Raw genomic sequence first — 18,249 nt, forward strand, 5'->3', positions numbered from 1 at the left:
ATTTTTGTGAATATTGTAATAAAATTACTTATAAGTAATAATAATACTTATGACTTTGAAATCCGAACCAAATTTTTATCATCTATTTTTAAACCGATATTAGGAGATAAAATTGTCTGACTGTTACTATATAAGTCAATGACCCATATTCTAATAATAGCCAGTTTTTGACTCGCCCCATCTTATATAATACTACTAGCTTTCCGCCCGCGGCTTCGCCCGCTTTGTCTAAAACCTAATAAATTATATACTAAAACCTTCCTCTTGAATCACTCTATCTATTACAAAAACCGCATCAAAATCCGTTGCGTAGCATACAAAGGGACATACTATGTCCCTATTAGGGACATAGGGACAGAGAAAGCGACTTTGTTTTATACTAGGTATGTGGTGATAGGTAGGTAATAGGTATAATGATTCAAAGTGGCTTCGACGTAAATAAAAATTAAAATGCATCCTAAAGTCTATAGTGTCGTTTTCTACCTAGTTATTACAGAAAAAGTAAAAGTATTTGCGACTTCGCTTAGGAATTAGGATACTCATAATTGCTCAATTTAGTTTTATGAAAAACTAGCTTTCCGCCCGCGGCTTCGCCCGCGTTTTCAAAGAAAAACCCGCATAGTTCCCGTTCCCGTGGGATTTCCGGGATGAAACCTATCCTATGTGTTAATCCAAGTTACCCTCTATATTATGTGTGCTAAATTTCATTCAAATCCATTCAGTAGATTTTACGTGAAAGAGTAACAAACATCCATACATCCATACTTACAAACTTTCGCCTTTATAATATATGTTAGATTTACCAAGCGATACATTCAGCACAATGTAGGTACCTAAGTACGTAAAGATACGTATGACTACTTACAGTTTCCAAAAATCGAAACTGTAAGTACCTAGTCATACGTATCTGGGACTAATAATTGACAGTAAGTTTAACTGGCAGCCACATATCAACTCTGTTTGTGATCGACTCCGAGCTATTCTAGCTAATATTAAAATTATTAAAAATAAAATGCCTTTCAAAATTTTGCTAATGCTATATTATAACGCCCTAGTTAATAATGTTATAAGCTTACGCCCGAACCTTTAAAAGCTATTTGAAAAACATTGAATCACTACAACTAAGGATATTAAAACAAATAGTATCTTTTAAGATAAAAAAAATATGTAAACATAGTAATGAAAATCTCTTTCACCATTGTAAAGTTTTTCCGGTAGAATCTTTGTTCTATTACACTATAATATTAAAAGAACAATTCTTTAACTTTGGCCTGCAGAAAAAACTTGATAACGTAATCATTACCCGTCAACAAACCAATCAACGCTTACTTAATCATTCCAAAAATAATTAACATTTATGGTAAAAGAACAACTCGTTATTTAGTTCCTCAATTATTAAATAATCTTGATTTGAACTTTAAAAAAAAAATATAAATAATAATAATGTTAAATTTAAATTAAAATTGCATTTTATAAACAACCTGTATAATGTGGTAACTATAGTTAAATTGTCTTTAACTTGTCGCGAGCACACGAGAGCACTGTGTGAATTTGTCGTGGATGGATTGCTTTGCATGCCGGACAATTCTTTGTGGTTTTTGGCATGTTCAATTATGTTAAATGTATTTTTTATTGATAAATAAATAAGTACTTAGTCAACTTGATGATATGATTACGTTGTTAAAAGAAAAAAAAGTAATTTTGAATAAATTTTCTTTTGGATTTACTGAAAATGTAATGTTAAGTTGTATATAAACCAATGTTAATAATGGAAACAATTATGTAAGTAAATTACCACCATTCTACTCAAAATTCCATTTATTTTTACAACAAGAATTAACAGCTTCCTAACTAATTAACACCGGAGTGTTATTGCAGCATTGCTATTTTTAGAAATCACGCAAATATTATGAGTTTAAAAATTAAACTTTGTAACTAAATATTACCTATTGACTGTATCCACATCACATTTGAACAAAGAAATTCATCAGATTTCAAATAGTTAGGCAGACGCCAGACGAACGCATTACGCATCATTCACTATTGGATATTTCCAAAGCTATAAGCAGTACCTAAGCACCACCTTTAAAAATAAGAAGAGTATGAGATGGTATGAGGTGACGAACATAAAAGAGGTCGGTCCCAGATGTTCAGAGCCCAGAGGTAACCTAGCATATTTATTTATAAAATTTCAAAAACTATCTTTTAGGTTTTATGTTAGATGTCTTGCACGATCTCTTTCTCATCGGAGTACTACTAAAATCTTCCTCTTGAATCACTCTATCTATTAGAAAAAACCGCATCAAAATCCGTTGCGTAGTTTAAAGTTTAAGCATACAAAGGGACATACTATGTCCCTATTAGGGACATAGGGACAGAGAAAGCGACTTTGTTTTATACTATGTGTGTGATATGGGAATAGAGCGAGTAGGCATATAATTCTGCTCAGTGCTCACATACCTATAAACCTATTCCTAAAATAATAATTTATTGTAACTTTTCCACCATTGAATGAGTTCAGGAGAATCAATATTAACCTTTTTATATCGATTTATATATGAACCTAACGACTTGTAAATTGTAATGTGAAGGTCGAGTTATCGATCTTGTTATTTTAACAAACATATTTTCAATTATAATAATGCAAGATAATGAATGCAGTTTAGACCGCGCCGTAGGTATAAAGCGTCTTGTTTGAACTAACCAAAATACTTATAGAAGTGCTAATAACAGAAGTATTAAATTGCACTCATTTCTTCCTGAACGTCATCAATATCTAATAATTGATACGTTAAAATCGACACACTTTCCAGAAAAGCTTTCACCATTATTGCATTTCAAAACCATCGTCCTGAGTGTGGTCGTTAATCGTTTGTATTCCTGGTAGTGATAACAATATGTAACAGAAGACTCTTAATATCTTTTGTTTCAATGCAATGGGCCCAAACCATACATTATTCATATGAAACGCGGCTCTGCGTTATCTTTTAAACGAGGCCACTAAATTATTTTTCTACGAGGCCACTATTTCGAAAATAAATGAAATGACTATCTTTACTCTCTTCAACATACAAAAATAAATAAAGGTAGGTGTGATTATTCATGTTAATAGCGTTTCCATTTCTTTTTCCTGATTAATATAGGCTATGCTATATTGCGATGCTGAGTAATATCTGCTTTGTAAAGTATATAAATAACAACAAATGTAAGAATGCAAATATCTTTACAGAATTTATGTTGAATAAGTATACCTAACTACTTTGTATGATTTTCCTCATGCCCTTTCGGCTTTAAAGTTTTTCATATTTATTCTCTAGATATTTATTTGGCTGCTGTATTTTATAAGAAACTGCGAAGTCTACAAAATTCTGGGGGTGCCAAGGTCTGAAGTTGGTTAACCTAACACTTGATATTGCTTCCCTCAAGTGGGCGCCACAATATTTTCGCCCGGGGTGTCAGTGGCCCTCACGCAGGCACTGTGTAGACCGCACATTTTCCACAAACTTCATAAAAACAAAACTAAAATATTTTTCGAGCCTTTGCATTTGGTTCAAATTGGAAGTCGATAATAAGTCGTTGACTATTTTTCGCGGTTCCTTTCATATTTCTTGGCAATAATGAGCTCAAAAATGTGATAACGTACGTAGATACTGTAAATAGTTTGGAAAATCCAAAAGTGCACGCCTCATAATCTCATCCTTTACAATAAAATTGATTATTTATAAAGAGTACGTGACTATAAATATAAAAATGAAATAAAATAAAACATTTGGAAAAGTAAAGAAAGCGGTACCGTAATAATTGAGCTATTTTTCTTGTGGCCCCACTTAGATGTGAAACTGCGCAGGTTTAAGGGACTGACTACCAACTTATTTTTTTAAACCTTGGCTTATAGTATAAAGAATCGAGTTTATAATGGTGAATTTTGAGTACACTATAAAAAAAAAAAAAGTCGATATTTTTTTTGTTTATTTAATAACAATTAAACCACATCGAATCAGACCCTGAAAAATGAAAGGGTTCTATTCCTGAGCATACTCAAGCGTAAGAGAAAAAAAAAGACTCGATTAGTAAAGTATTTCGGTCGCTATCGTGTTAACAAGAAAAAGGATCCGCACATACAGACACACGGACGTCCAAGACAGAACTTTTTTAAACTGTTTTTTAACTAGTTTAAATAACAAAAATGACATCAAAAATATCATGAACGTTAAAAACAGTGTTTTTTCTTAATATGTGTGTGTATGTATTATCTTACAAGTGCAATGTATGATATATAAAGACATTTTAAGTTTGAAAAATCAGATGTTTTGCGCGAAGTGACAGTAGTACCCACCTCAACGCTTCGCTTATGAGGCGTGCAATATACACTACCTACTATACGACGTTACGTAGAAAACATTTAGTAATCTGTAACTAAACAGCCGATTATGAGAGGGTTTGGGTTTTCCCCTTTGCTAGTGACCCCATTAGTGATGCAGCTGTGGCCAGACTATTTTTAAATGGTACTGATTAAATCATATAACGATATACATTTACATAACATGTGACTATGTTGTTAATAATAATAATTGTAACTGTAATATGTCTAAGGTCAGTGGCGGATTTACAGATTTGCGGCCCGCAGGCTATTCGATTTTTGCCGCCTCTAAATTTTTTATATCTTAGTCCACAGTCATATCAATTTTCTATAGATAAAATTCTAAAAAGTATTGAAAAGTATAGGATTGAATAACAAACCAAATTTAATAGTAATTGCGAGATGCTATATTGATACATTTTTGAGTTTTTACACGTAGGCAACTACATACTTAAAAAAAACGACCAAACTTTGCCGTCTCCTAAATAAATTGGCAAAATTGGAAAATCCTATCTGAGGATGATCTGGACAAAATTGTAACGTATCTACCTATAAATTGAAGAATGTTAAGAGACCTATAATCTTAGAGAAAATTTTAGTCGATTCTAGCATTTGAATTAATGATTATTTATTTGTTAGTTATGTTTATTTTTATTTGACGCTATCATGGTGACCCTTAAAGTTTTATAACTACAACTTGTTCGGTTAATTAATTCGCTTTTCTTTTCATATCTATATTTTTTATTAATTTAAACTTATAATACTTTCAGTATTAGTAACAGTTACCACAAAATTCGTGGGAGTAAATAGATATCTGGAAGTGTGCAGTACCTATTTTATATAATATCTGATGGGCGGCATTTTTTCCATTCTTTGATAACAGTAACAATATGTTAGCGTAGAAGATTGAAGCGAGTGTGACTTGTAATTATTTTCAATTGAATGAATTGAACCACTTGGGCTATACGACGCAATAACATTAATCGAACCAGACAACAGAACTTATTCATGTCATTGTAGCAAAGCCGTATCATAAAGCTAACAGATTTTATTTATCAACAGACAACACCGGATAAAATGCTTTAGGTATTATTCACATTCACGGATTAGTTATCTTGGGAAGGTGTGCAAGGAAAATATTGTAAAAAAAGATAGGCATATGACTTGGTATATCCAAGATACTTAAATAATATTGTAGGTTCATATATTTAATTTAAATGTTATACAAATGTATCGAAAAGTAACGAGGATAAACCAAGAGTATGAGAGGGTTCTACATTAAATTGTAATTAAGAACGAAAGAAATTTGTTAAACAATATTCAAGATGAACAAGTAATTCTGACAATTTACTTTTTACTTATAGTTGGAGTCTACCATTATTTCGCAAAGGATACAAGGAAGGCATAAAGGTGGAAGACTTATGGCAAGCCCGAGATAGCGATCATTCGGGACGGCTCGGGGATCGACTGGAAGAGGCATGGAACAAAGAACTTACCAAAGCACGCAAGAAAAACACCCAGCCGTCCCTCCAGAGGGCAATTGTTTCATGCTTTTGGCTCGAATACATGCTGGTCGGTTTATTTGTTGCTGTACTATTTATAATACTATGGTGAGTTAAGTTCCTATATCATAATTTTATGACTTACAATGAAAATTGATAATACCTCTCTTTATTACTAAGCATGATAAATGTTTAAAGATAGACGTAGATATGTGTATGTATGTTACGTTTAGGCAATTAAACAATCAGTGTTCATATCCGTAGTAATCAAGCCATACAATAATAATAGTGATGACATAGTATAAGGATATAAATCATATGTATCTTTTGTTTCAGGCCAATGGTACCTTATACACTAGCTTTATTTATAGGTTATTTTGCTGGAGAGAGAACGCCGGAGAGATATAGGGATGCTCATATTCATAATTTTCTTTTGAATTTTGTTACAATATGTACGGCTTTATTTTTATGTCATACTCAGTTGGGACAAAGTCGAGTAGGAATGCGAGTGAGGATAGCATGTTGTTCATTAATATACCGAAAAGTGAGTAATCATTTTTAAATATCTTATTTTTTTATGTTTTTGTTTGTTATGTTTTCTTTTCTCTCAACAAAATATATATTCAAAATGTGATCCAACGAAGTGAGGAGTGGGGGCCTGGTGATCTAAAATACACGTAATTTTTATTACCTAGTTAAGGCACCAGTCTCACACTTATTTATGTGTACTGAAAATGTGTAAACTTATTTTATGTAACTGATGTGAGAAAATAAACTTTTTTTTATTAAATTTAAAATTATCAATTATTGAACGTTGTTATAATATCTGAAAGGTGATACACATCGAATTCAGTTAGATAGTATACCTAGTCTAGATTTCCCAAAATCTAATTCTTATATTCCTATAAGTCGGCGTTATTGATAAAGAGCAGACACTCAAAATCTTCTTCGCAAATCGTGAAATTTAATCGTCGCAATAACATTGTCACGATTAGATTCCAGTGAGATTGCAATCTGACATCATTTTCAATCCAGTCGGATACGACCAAATTCCCATCGACCATGTTGATGATTTTCGGTTTTCTATTTAAAATACTGTCTGTCATTGTTCTTAGTAAAAACTAGTAAACTACTATAACATAAGTATTTAAAAGTGATTTTCTAAGATGAAATCACATTAATTTCGAGCATGAAGCACAGTGCTTCAAGATGATGGCTTACTGAGAAACATATTTATTCTCTACTAGATAGGTTACCTACTTAGGTTACCTACTTACCTATATTTTATTTTACTAGCTCTATTGTAATGAACAAGTATATGACATACACCATTATTTTACTCGTATTTTGATGGATCTCTAATAATAATTATCCCGATTATGCATCTGGTCGACTACTAATAGAAGTGCAAATGTCTGTGATCGACAGGGCCTCATGATGGCCTCAGCTCGCTCATGCAGCAGCTCTATTATTTCCCAAAAATTGCTAGCACCGGATCATTGCCGTTTCCGATCCGCTCTAAATCTGGCTAACATCTGATCTGAAGATGCCATCTGTTGGAGATTAGGTACTGCATCCGGTTTTCGCATTGCAATCCCTCGACTGACAGCTGAATATGCTGTATCATTGATTGTACTAGCTGTTGATTTGATTGATTATAACGAAGTCAGATATGAACATCATAAGCACTTTTCCACCGTGAGAATTTTTTCTGTGATTCATGAAGTCTGGGCGAAAAATGTACCTACCGACTAAGACTCGTTGTTCTGAATTTGTTCCAATAAAAATATTTACACTTTTTGAAGTCGATTTAATTTTATGTTAACAATAGATTATTTATTTTTTTAGATTCTAAAGCTTAACCGAATTGGTCTAAGTAATACAGAACCAGGGCAAGTTATAAATTTGATGTCGAACGATGTGAACCGTTTTGATGTAGCAGCTACATTCCTTAACTGTATGTGGGTCATGCCAATAGTCGTTATAGTGGTGTCCTATTTGGTATGGCAACACATCCAATGGGCGATGTTTGCAGCTCTTGCGGTTATATTCCTTCAAACCGTTTTTGTTCAAGGTATGTACTAATCCGCATAATTAACTTATCACAGGCAATTCAACAACGATTTACTGTGATAGCGTTTGTAGCTAATTACACCGGTATAATCTTATCTTAATTTTACCGCTATAAACATTATTCATATACCTATAATCTACCTACTCAAAGATGTATTTTGTAGTAATCGTTAAAGATCTTTATTATCTGTTAGAAATTACAATATATAGTTTATTGTAATTTCTAACAGATAATAAAGACGTATAACAAGATTATAAAAACTATGCGATTTGACTTGTTTTTTTTCATTGCAGCGTATTTAAGTAATCTACAGGGTACACTTCGTGGTAAAATAGCTAAGCGTACTGATGAGAGGGTTAAAGTTATGAGTGAACTTGTAAACGGGGTTCAAGTGATTAAAATGTACGCTTGGGAAAAACCTTTCGAGAAGCTAGTCGATAGACTTCGGAAGTAAGTATTTTTGTATGCCGTAAATGCAATTGTTTTACTTACTTCTAAGTACAATACAGATATATCCTCTCTTTTATGAGCTCATAAATTTTACGTGACTGTGTTCAAAATGAACAGATCACATGATAATAATAATATTTTCATCATAGAAAGCGACTTAAAAATAGAGTAACAAAAGTTATCTTTGATGTAGATAGTGTGTTTGCAGATACCTTGTTAGGAAGTCGCTATGTATTTACTAAGGTTAGAAATATTAGGTTGAGATAACGAAATTAATGATAATATTAATAGTCCATTGAATAAAAAGTTCTAGAGTGCGTGAGTTAGTAACGTAAGATGTTTCTTCGGAAACATGTCAAGAGTCCCTAGGTAATAAACATACTAAAACCCCGGGACACTAGGAGGAGCCCTGGAGTGGGGCGAGGGGGAAAATGTCCATTTTTTTCATTTTTCGCTTAAATCTCAAAAACGGTACATGTTAGAGAAAAACTTTCAAGAAAAAGTTAAAAGGCCATAAAATTATCTACAAGTTGTACCCCAATCATTTTTTTCTATACTTATCCCTACCGTTTCTTAGTTACACGCAGTAAAAAATGATTTTGGCTCAAACAATTTCCCCATACGATCAAAAAATATTTCTTTCTTCCAAAAAAACTCAAATGTGCAACTTGTGACTGGTACTGATAGATTGCTCTTAATTAGGTCTATAATCGGTAAAATAAACACATTCCTCCATGGAAGCCTTTAGGAGGAATCGATTGTCAAAATATTATATTAGGGTAGTTTGAGTTACTGAACTTGATCTTTTTATTTTTTTTTCTTCCAAAAAACTCAAATGTGCAACTTGTGACCGGTATTGATAGATTGCTCTTAATTAAGTCTGTAATTGGTAAAATAAACACATTCCTCCATGGAAGCCTTTAGGAGGAATCAATTTTCAAAATATTATATTAGGGTAGTTTGAGTTACTGAACTTGATCTTTTTATTTTTTTTCTTCCAAAAAACTCAAATGTGCAACTTGTGACCAGTATTGATAGATTGCTCTTAATTAGGTCTGTAATAGTTAATTACTGTTTATTTAAAGTTCTACTATTGTTGATACAAAACATACATAATACGTATACAAAATATCGATGACTTAAAATTATACTAAGAAATTATAGATAAAGAACAAAAAATATGCTTATTTTATACTTTACTTATGAATTCACTCATGTGATATTATCACATGATGCGGGTTAATTTTCCGTACGAATCGATTTATTTCTTCACATACATACTTATCTGGTATTTATTTGATAAAAACGTTTGTATATTAAAAAAAAAATAACGAGCTGTATTTAAATATTTAAATTGCATACTAAATGAACACCTAAAGTTCGATCTAAAATCTAGTTTATAATGGTCACATTATTTTTATACCTTATAAATTTATTAGTCCACAAGATATTACCTATATAGTCTATACTCTCGCCGAGATAAGATTAGCTTCAGATACTATCCTAATCTGAATTGCTTTGTCAGATATTTTTTACCAACAAGAGGGCATATATAAATTGTTTAACAAATAATAATCAGATGATAAATTGCTGATAAGATTCACAGCAAAGTAGGTCACTGTTCTTGACTTCTGTTCTTAACTTTACAATAATTCTACTTTCATACGAACTGCAGTTAACTGTGTAGGTATCGACTATCGTAAATACAGTAAATTAAATTATTTATGGTAGTTTAAATTCTTTAAATGATTCCGTTATCTTCGTATTAAAATCGCTTTCATTTCAGGTTAGAAGTGAAGTTTATTTTACAAACTTCTTTCATAAAGGGGTTCTCAACAGCGCTCACGGTGTTTACGGAACGATTCATATTGTTCGCCGCTGTGGTAGCGTTTGTTTTGATGGGCGGTGATATCCGAGCTAGCATTACATTCTCGCTCGTACAATACTACAATTTATTACAACTCGCTTGCAATATATTCTTCCCCCTTGCGTTAGCATGTCTAGCTGAAGCTAAAGTCTCTATCAGAAGAATTGAGGTAATTTGACTTTTGGTAATTTTGATGTTCTTTTAAGTCTGGTTAAAATAACGGAGACAAGCAATTAAATTCTGATTTTGACTCTCCGTTTGCAACAAATAGTCAAAAATGTTGTTTAATGTTGTTGAAAACATTGTCTTTGAACAGATGTGAATAGGCAATGTGAAGGATCATTAAATACCTGTTGCAATAAAATGTATAACCATTAAATGCTATGTAATAATATCGATGAGTGATAAAACAAATCGATTATGTCATAGCGTTAATACATTATGATAATATATATATATTTAAAATTAACATAAAATAAAACATGTTTTTAGGAGTTTTTAAGTTTAGAGGAATTAGAACCTGAAGAACTGGGTGCAAGTTTGAAAAATGGCAATGCTCTAACCAACGGTGTACATAAAGAAAAGGAGATGCTTAAAGAGAAAGAGGGTTCGGGTCTGATACTCTCCGATGTTAGTGCAAGTTGGCAAGCAAACCCAATAGTACACACATTACGAAACATCACATTCACGGCACGGCCCGGCGAATTTATTGGCATCGCAGGCCTTGTCGGTTCTGGAAAGGTAATAAAATATGCTATAACTCTGATTGTATTGTATTATCGGTTTGCACGCGGCTTATCAAACAACGACCAGCGGTCATATGCAATTATGACGTGAAATTGTAAATAAGTAAATCTTAGCTATTTAACGTCATTTGATTTATTGTAGACGACGAGGTGATAAAGGCGCCGTATCGTTGCATTTAATTAGGTTAATTATTGTATGAGGATGACAACAATGTTTGTGTTTTCAGTCGTCACTGCTAAATGTTATATTGGGAGAATTAAAACCAGCACATGGGTCTGTGTCTTTGGGAGGAGCACGTTTGGCATACGCAAGTCAGGAGCCATGGCTATTCGTTGGGACTATAAAACAAAATATATTGTTTGGTCTGCCTTATGACAGATTACGGTATAAAAAGGTAAGAATAGTTTAGTGATTAGAAATTACATAATTTCAATTTTCAAGTAAAGAAAATATTTATTAAAATACCTAACTACTTATGTTTTTTTTTTTATATTTGAAAGATGAAATTGAGAGATATAAAATAATAAGTAAATAGATGTGCGTGAGTTAGCTCTTATCTTTATGTGAATTAATTATGATTGATGACTTAGAGATTTGCAAAGATTTAGGATCTTATATTATATGTATATATTGTATTATCTGTGCTTTTTATATGATCTGTCACCGTGTTAATGTTAATGAAATTAAATTTAATCCAAATGGATTATAAGGTACTATATACTATGTTAATGGTAGATACTTAGAAAATATAATATAAAGCAAAATAATCTGTCGCGGTTAATAATATTTCTTTGAAAAACATTAAAATGTATTATTATTTTATTTACTATACAACTTGCTGCTGCTTAACAATACTAGCTGTCAAGGTTTACAGGAGTTAATTATATTAAAATATAATAAAATGACCTCAATAGCTACTTCAAAGGGCCGAGACAAACGTCAAAACGCTAAGGAATAGAATCCACTATCGATACAAATTGACATAAGCGTATGATGTTTTACCTAAAGATTCGGTCACACTACCAACGACGACAACCACGAAACGTAGTGTGACCGCAACATTACCAAAATGTCATGAGCTTATGTCAACAATTTGATTAGCGCTAACCACAGAACAGTACAAGAACATAATAGAAGTGCTATAATGTCATCATTAGTATGAAAACCAGTGTCGCCAAACCCACACATTTAAACCGATAGTTATACAGTACACTACAAGTAAACTATGCCTTTGATTGGACAGCTTAATTTGTGTAAAAACTGACTTAGGTTATAAATTCAGCATTTCAATATGTACCCTAACGAACCAAGTTACGGTTTATTTTAGTATAACATCCCTAGGTATATTAGCTGTTTTGTTTCTATTTGCTCAGAAATTCCAAATTCGAAAACATTCAGCTATTCCACAACAGATGGCGTTGGTTTTCAATACATATAACTTTGAACCTCTACACATAAAGATAAGGTTGAAATTTGTGTCACTCTAAATTAATGACATTAACTTGACATTAACCTGATGCTATGCTCTAAGGGATGTCAGCCTTGTTATCGATAATTCACAAATAAATATATTTTTGTGCATTTTTTTTTCTTTCTATTATATGAGTATAGGATAATGTGTCACATTTTGGAGTATGTTTATTACTACTAAGTACGTCTTTTCATATTATTATATTTAAATAAAAAACGGAATAGAATAGTATAAATCTATATTTACAAAACAAACAGAAAATATGCATTATTTTAAATCTTGGAACTGCCGTAGGTTTGATGTATCGGTGGCCTTTGTTAGACTGCTTATTGCTGTTCGGCATCCAGTTAACTCGTCACGTTGCATTTATTATCCATTTCTCTTTTAAATTAGGCTCTTTCGAAAATCTATAAATAAATAGGACAAATGAAAGCTAAGGAAAAATAGAATAAAATTTAATATTTAAAATGTTTGTCTTTTCTAAAGTATCGATACTGTCGATATGCGCCACATGCATCACTAATCCGACATTCGTTTGTTTATTTCAATAATATTCCAGAAAGTCTTCTTTGCTGTTCAATCTATATTAGTACTTATTTCTTATGGATTAAGGTTCATTTTGACTTAATATTTTTATAAATTTTTGACAAATTACGACAAGCGAAGTTGTAACATAAAATATATTTAAAATAAATTAAAATAAGACTTACCGATGGTATGAAATGCCTCGATTGCTGATATTATTTCGTCTGCTATCATTATTCCACTCTAATACCGAACAACACGCTCTAAATAATGAATAAAAATGGAAATAAGGTTTGACAGTTGACAACCGACTCGAATATTTTTCTGCGCACAACTGAGAGCGAGTTAGGTGATCTTACCTTACTAGTGACACGTGGGCCATGCCCACATCGCACTTCTATTATGTTCTTAGGGCGGCCGTACACGGACCGCTTCAAGCAGTTGAGACCGACCGCTTGAAGCCGCGACCGCGCGGTGAACTATAGGCATTCATTCACCGCCGTACACGTGACGGCTCGAGCCGTCGCGACCGCTTCAAGCCGTCAACTGCATGACGAAATTCCATCGTGCCGTTGACGGCTCGCGAGCGGTCGTGAGGCATACACTGACTGCTCGAGCCGTTGACTGCGCTAGAGCCGTCGACGGCTTCCTCTCCCCCTGAAAATCAATGACGCGACTAGTCAAAAAATCAACGGCTCGAGCGGTTGGTAGCGACGGCTCGAGCAGTCCAGAACCGACGGCTCGAGCCGTCAACGACCAACCGCTCGAGCCGTCCGTGTACGTCGCTCAGCCGTTAACTGCTCGAGCGGTCCGTGTACGGCCGCCCTTACTGTTCTGTGGCGCTAAGGGCGGCCGTACACGGACCGCTCGAGCAGTTAACGGCTGAGCGACGTACACCGACGGCTCGAGCGGTCGGTCGTTGACGGCTCGAGCCGTCGGTTCTTGACTGCTCGAGTCAACGGCACGATGGAATTTCATCATGCAGTTGACGGCTTGAAGCGGTCGCGACGGCTCGAGCCGTCACGTGTACGACGGTGAATGAATGCCTATAGTTCACCGCGCGGTCGCGGCTTCAAGCGGTCGGTCTCAACTGCTTGAAGCGGTCCGTGTACGGCCGCCCTAACAGTTTCTATTTCTTGGGGATACTGACACTTGTCTAAAGGCCATTGTGTCAAGTTGAAAAAAAAAATACGTATACTTTTTTTTATGAAATAAAGTTTATTTTTATTTGTAAATACATATTTTGACTACTGTCTTACAGTCTTCCATCCAAATTCAATAGTTAGACAATTTCAATAAATATTTTGTGCTAAGAAAGGATTAATATACATATATTAGTCGGCATAAGTAGATATTAAGCAAATTTTGGAATCTAAAAGTTTTTCGCAAAAGTCTACTTTGACTTTTGGTAACGCAATGTATTTAATTTTGTAAACAAATGCTGAATAACTGTAAAAATAATTGTGGAACATAATTATTATGAAAAAGTTCAAGGAAGTTATGTCAGCAAATTGTGTAATTCACTCTGTCATTTTTCTACACTGGAATTAACACTGCTCTAAAACATGATCGTAACCCTGCTGGCTTTTTCCTTGTACTAGGTGGTAGCAGCGTGTGCTTTACTACGTGACTTCGAGCAGCTCCCAGCTGGAGAATCAACATTGGTTGGGGAACGCGGCATCAGTCTGAGCGGTGGACAGCGCGCGCGTATTGGCCTTGCGCGCGCATGCTATAGAGAGGTGCGTATAGTCTGTGTTATGTACATTACTCTATGACCACAGAATAAAAATTGTATGGTATTACCACAAAACAATTTAAACACAGTCTGACTTTAAACTAGAGATCTGTCGCTTTAATAGTTGTCTATGTGAAATACGACATAACCAGTTTAAAGAGAACCCGCGCTCAAAGTTAAACCCTGTCTAAAGTTTTTTGTGGTAAGACAGGTAGGGTTACTGGGTTTCGCTTTCGCGGTTGTTTCATGGTCGTTTTAGTTTGGCAGTTGGGACTTTTTGAAAGTGGGAAGTTGGAAAGATTTGATTGGTAGCGTCAAATTCAGAGTTGTATTGAAACAAAATTAGTTGTTGGTTTTAAAATGCATTTAACATATTAAAAAATGAGAAACAAATCCAATCGTGTTTTCATTTACTATTATTATTATTGCTCACGGAGTAAATTGTCGCCAGTCGCCACTTTGTGTCGCTTCGGCGGCTGACCTAACTAGTCCAGTCAGCTTAAACCAAATAATTTTTATTTTCCTAGTAGGTACATACCTAGTTCTACATATAGCATTATTATTTATCATGTTTCTATTGTGTGCACGTTTAACATTCCTGTGAACAGTACAGAGATTTAAATATGCAAAAAATCTGTTTTAGCCAGTATAGACCGGACTCTCAGTGGAGTTTCGTTTGCAAAAATAGCGGACCTAAATCTGACTTCTGATATATATTGTATAGATCCCAGACATCCTATAGACAGATGTTGCCAACCAGTTTTGTGGTCCCCCTTCCCCCACCCCGGTAATTAAATATGGCATACAAAGAAAAAAATAAAAATTTCCAAAACATGTCGTGTGTGGTATCAAATTAAAGAGCTTATTGAGTAGATCACGAATATATAGCATACTATAACATTTCTCACACTTTCTCTAAGATTTTTTAGAAAATTTACGAAAATGCTCCATTTTTGAGTTAACTTTAAACCACTATAGATTGAAAACTCATGAATATATTTTTTAAATTATTATTTTAAATAATTAACAATAGTCCGTTGTTTTCGATTCAATAGTTCGTACAGTGAAATAGTTGCATGGGGAAGTGGGGGGAGCATTCAAAGATGGCGAGTTTCGATATTTCAATATATGTATTTCTTGCATGTGTAAGCATTTTTCTCCGTAAATTTCGTAAAAATGGATCAAAATAAAATAATTCTATTAGTTTACTACAAATTACCAATAATTCCATAGGTAATTCAAACCAAAAACTTTGTAATTTATCAATAATATTTGTGATGGAGGGGAGGTGGGACGGGGATCACAAAACTGGTTGGCAACATCTGTTTATAGGATGTCTGGGATCTATACATATAATATATGTATATCAGAAGTCAGATTGAGGTCCGCAATTTTTGCAAACGTCTCCACTGAGTCAAATTTTAAGAAATACGTATATTGAAATATCGAAACTCGCCATCTTTGAATGCTCCCCCCACTCCCCCATGCAACTATTTCACTGTACGAACTATTGAATCGTAAACAATGGACTATTGTTAATTATTTAAAATAATAATTTAAAAAATATATTCACGAGTTTTCAATCTATAGTGGTTTAAAGTTAACTCAAAAATGGACCATTTTCGTAAATTTTCTAAAAAATCTTAGAGAAAGTGTAAGAAATGTATATAGTATGCTATATATTCGTGATCTACTCAATAAGTTCTTTCATTTGATACCCCACACGGCATGTTTTGGAAATTTTTATTTTTTTCTTTGTATGCCATATTTAATTACCGGGGTGCGGGCAGGGGGACCACAAAACTGGTTGGCAACATCTGTCTATAGGATGTCTGGGATCTATACAATATAATATATCAGAAGTCAGATTTAGGTCCGCTATTTTTGCAAACGAACATCTCCTTGGAGCCTGCTCATTGTTTTTCTGTTAAGCTACCTACCTACCTTGTTTGTAGCTTGCAAGTATGCCGTAGAAATGTGTCATGTCATTTATATTTTAAAAATACTATGAACATGTGCTCGGCCATTCCGAATTCTCCGTTACACAATAATTAGGTACGTTTAGTAATATGGGCGACATGCCAACTTTTTATTCATAACACGGCTTTACAACGTGCTTTGCTTCGTAACGTTTTATGGAAAAATAATCTTATATAACTCGGATCAAGGAACAGACATTTGTAGACATAGATAAGTGATAAAACGTAAATTTCAAAGATAAAAGTCGTTTCCTTGGTAATGAGTTTATTTTGAAGACGGGACAAATATTTATCTCGTTTCAAAAGATCACGGAACCAAGAGACAATTGAGAGATTTTATTTAATCTATCTATTTGTGTAGTCGGTACCACAGATAATATACTTAGCAGTAATTACCATGTAGTACTTATTTTCAGAAAGATTTAAATTCTTCTCATATACAATCTTTATATGTATAGATATTATTTACAAGTAACTAGTTAGATAAGCATTTTTTTATTTATGCATTTATAACTATATTAGGTTACGTAGAGTATCAATGAGATAATAGTTTACAACTTTAAATAATTAAGGTAGGTAAGTAGGTATCTAAATCAAGTGTAATTCTTTGATTTCGTATTAGGTATAATTTTAATGATTTACATATTAAAATTATAGTTACAGGTAACTAACATAATGTTTAATGTGCAATGTGTTGTTTCATTATCATAATTATTATATCTGATAACACCAATATTAAAACATTCAAATGCATTATTTTATATGCTTGCTCGTAAATAAGAAACACTTAAATGATTATTTTATCCTTAAATGTTAATTATCAATGTTGTAATATTATGATGTTAATTAAAATGGACGCTATAATGACTGATGATAACCTGCACCAGCTTTAATGCAGGTAGATAATTATATATTTTGTACGAATAAGATATTAAGCACCTATAGAAATTTTCTTCTTTCACGAAAACTTGTTTATTAACTTCAGCGCAAATGTATTGCGTGGCATTACCAGTGAGTTTGATTTGTCATTTTCATTTTTATTTTTATCTAAAACTAATGAATCTCTCTCAGGCGGACATATATCTCCTGGACGATCCGTTATCAGCCGTGGACACGCATGTCGGGAAGCACCTCGTCTCCGAGTGCGTCAACGGGCTCCTACGTCACTCCACACGTATTCTAGTAACGCATCAACTACATCACCTGAAGACAGCTGATAAAGTCATCATATTACGCAATGTGAGTAAAAAAAATAGCGTGTGTGCCGAGCACACGTGTCCGAAGTGAAACTTTTTTGGCAAGATTCAAAGATACCAATGTCATCGCCTTACTTTATGACGAGACTGTATTGCCATAACGCGACCTTGAAATTTTATTCTCAACGCAACGCGCCTAAAGAAGTTTCACTTCAATAATACATCCGTTATTTTATAGCATCCAGTAGATAATTTCTGGTGGTCTCTTGTTATCTAAGAATGTGATATGTTTAATGTATGACAGACATCGGTCGTTACGTTTACGTTTTACGTATTCTGTTGG

The 18,249-nt window shown here is 33.5% G+C and overlaps 1 protein-coding gene across 1 annotated transcript in view; it reads left to right on the forward strand.

The window, feature by feature from the left end:
• The window catches only part of LOC123698510 (ATP-binding cassette sub-family C member 4-like), a 42,615-nt gene that overhangs the window by 5,698 nt on the left and 18,668 nt on the right, over positions 1 to 18,249 (forward strand). The window contains exons 2-10 of the mRNA XM_045645162.1: positions 5,725 to 5,970; positions 6,199 to 6,406; positions 7,711 to 7,936; positions 8,230 to 8,386; positions 10,173 to 10,422; positions 10,746 to 10,994; positions 11,227 to 11,394; positions 14,598 to 14,735; positions 17,782 to 17,949. Coding sequence (XP_045501118.1) covers positions 5,725 to 5,970; positions 6,199 to 6,406; positions 7,711 to 7,936; positions 8,230 to 8,386; positions 10,173 to 10,422; positions 10,746 to 10,994; positions 11,227 to 11,394; positions 14,598 to 14,735; positions 17,782 to 17,949 — 1,810 coding nt within the window. The remainder of the gene's footprint in view (positions 1 to 5,724; positions 5,971 to 6,198; positions 6,407 to 7,710; positions 7,937 to 8,229; positions 8,387 to 10,172; positions 10,423 to 10,745; positions 10,995 to 11,226; positions 11,395 to 14,597; positions 14,736 to 17,781; positions 17,950 to 18,249) is intronic.

Source organism: Colias croceus, chromosome 2, assembly GCF_905220415.1.
Source record: "Colias croceus chromosome 2, ilColCroc2.1".
In the NCBI taxonomy this organism is placed as follows: domain Eukaryota; kingdom Metazoa; phylum Arthropoda; class Insecta; order Lepidoptera; family Pieridae; genus Colias; species Colias croceus.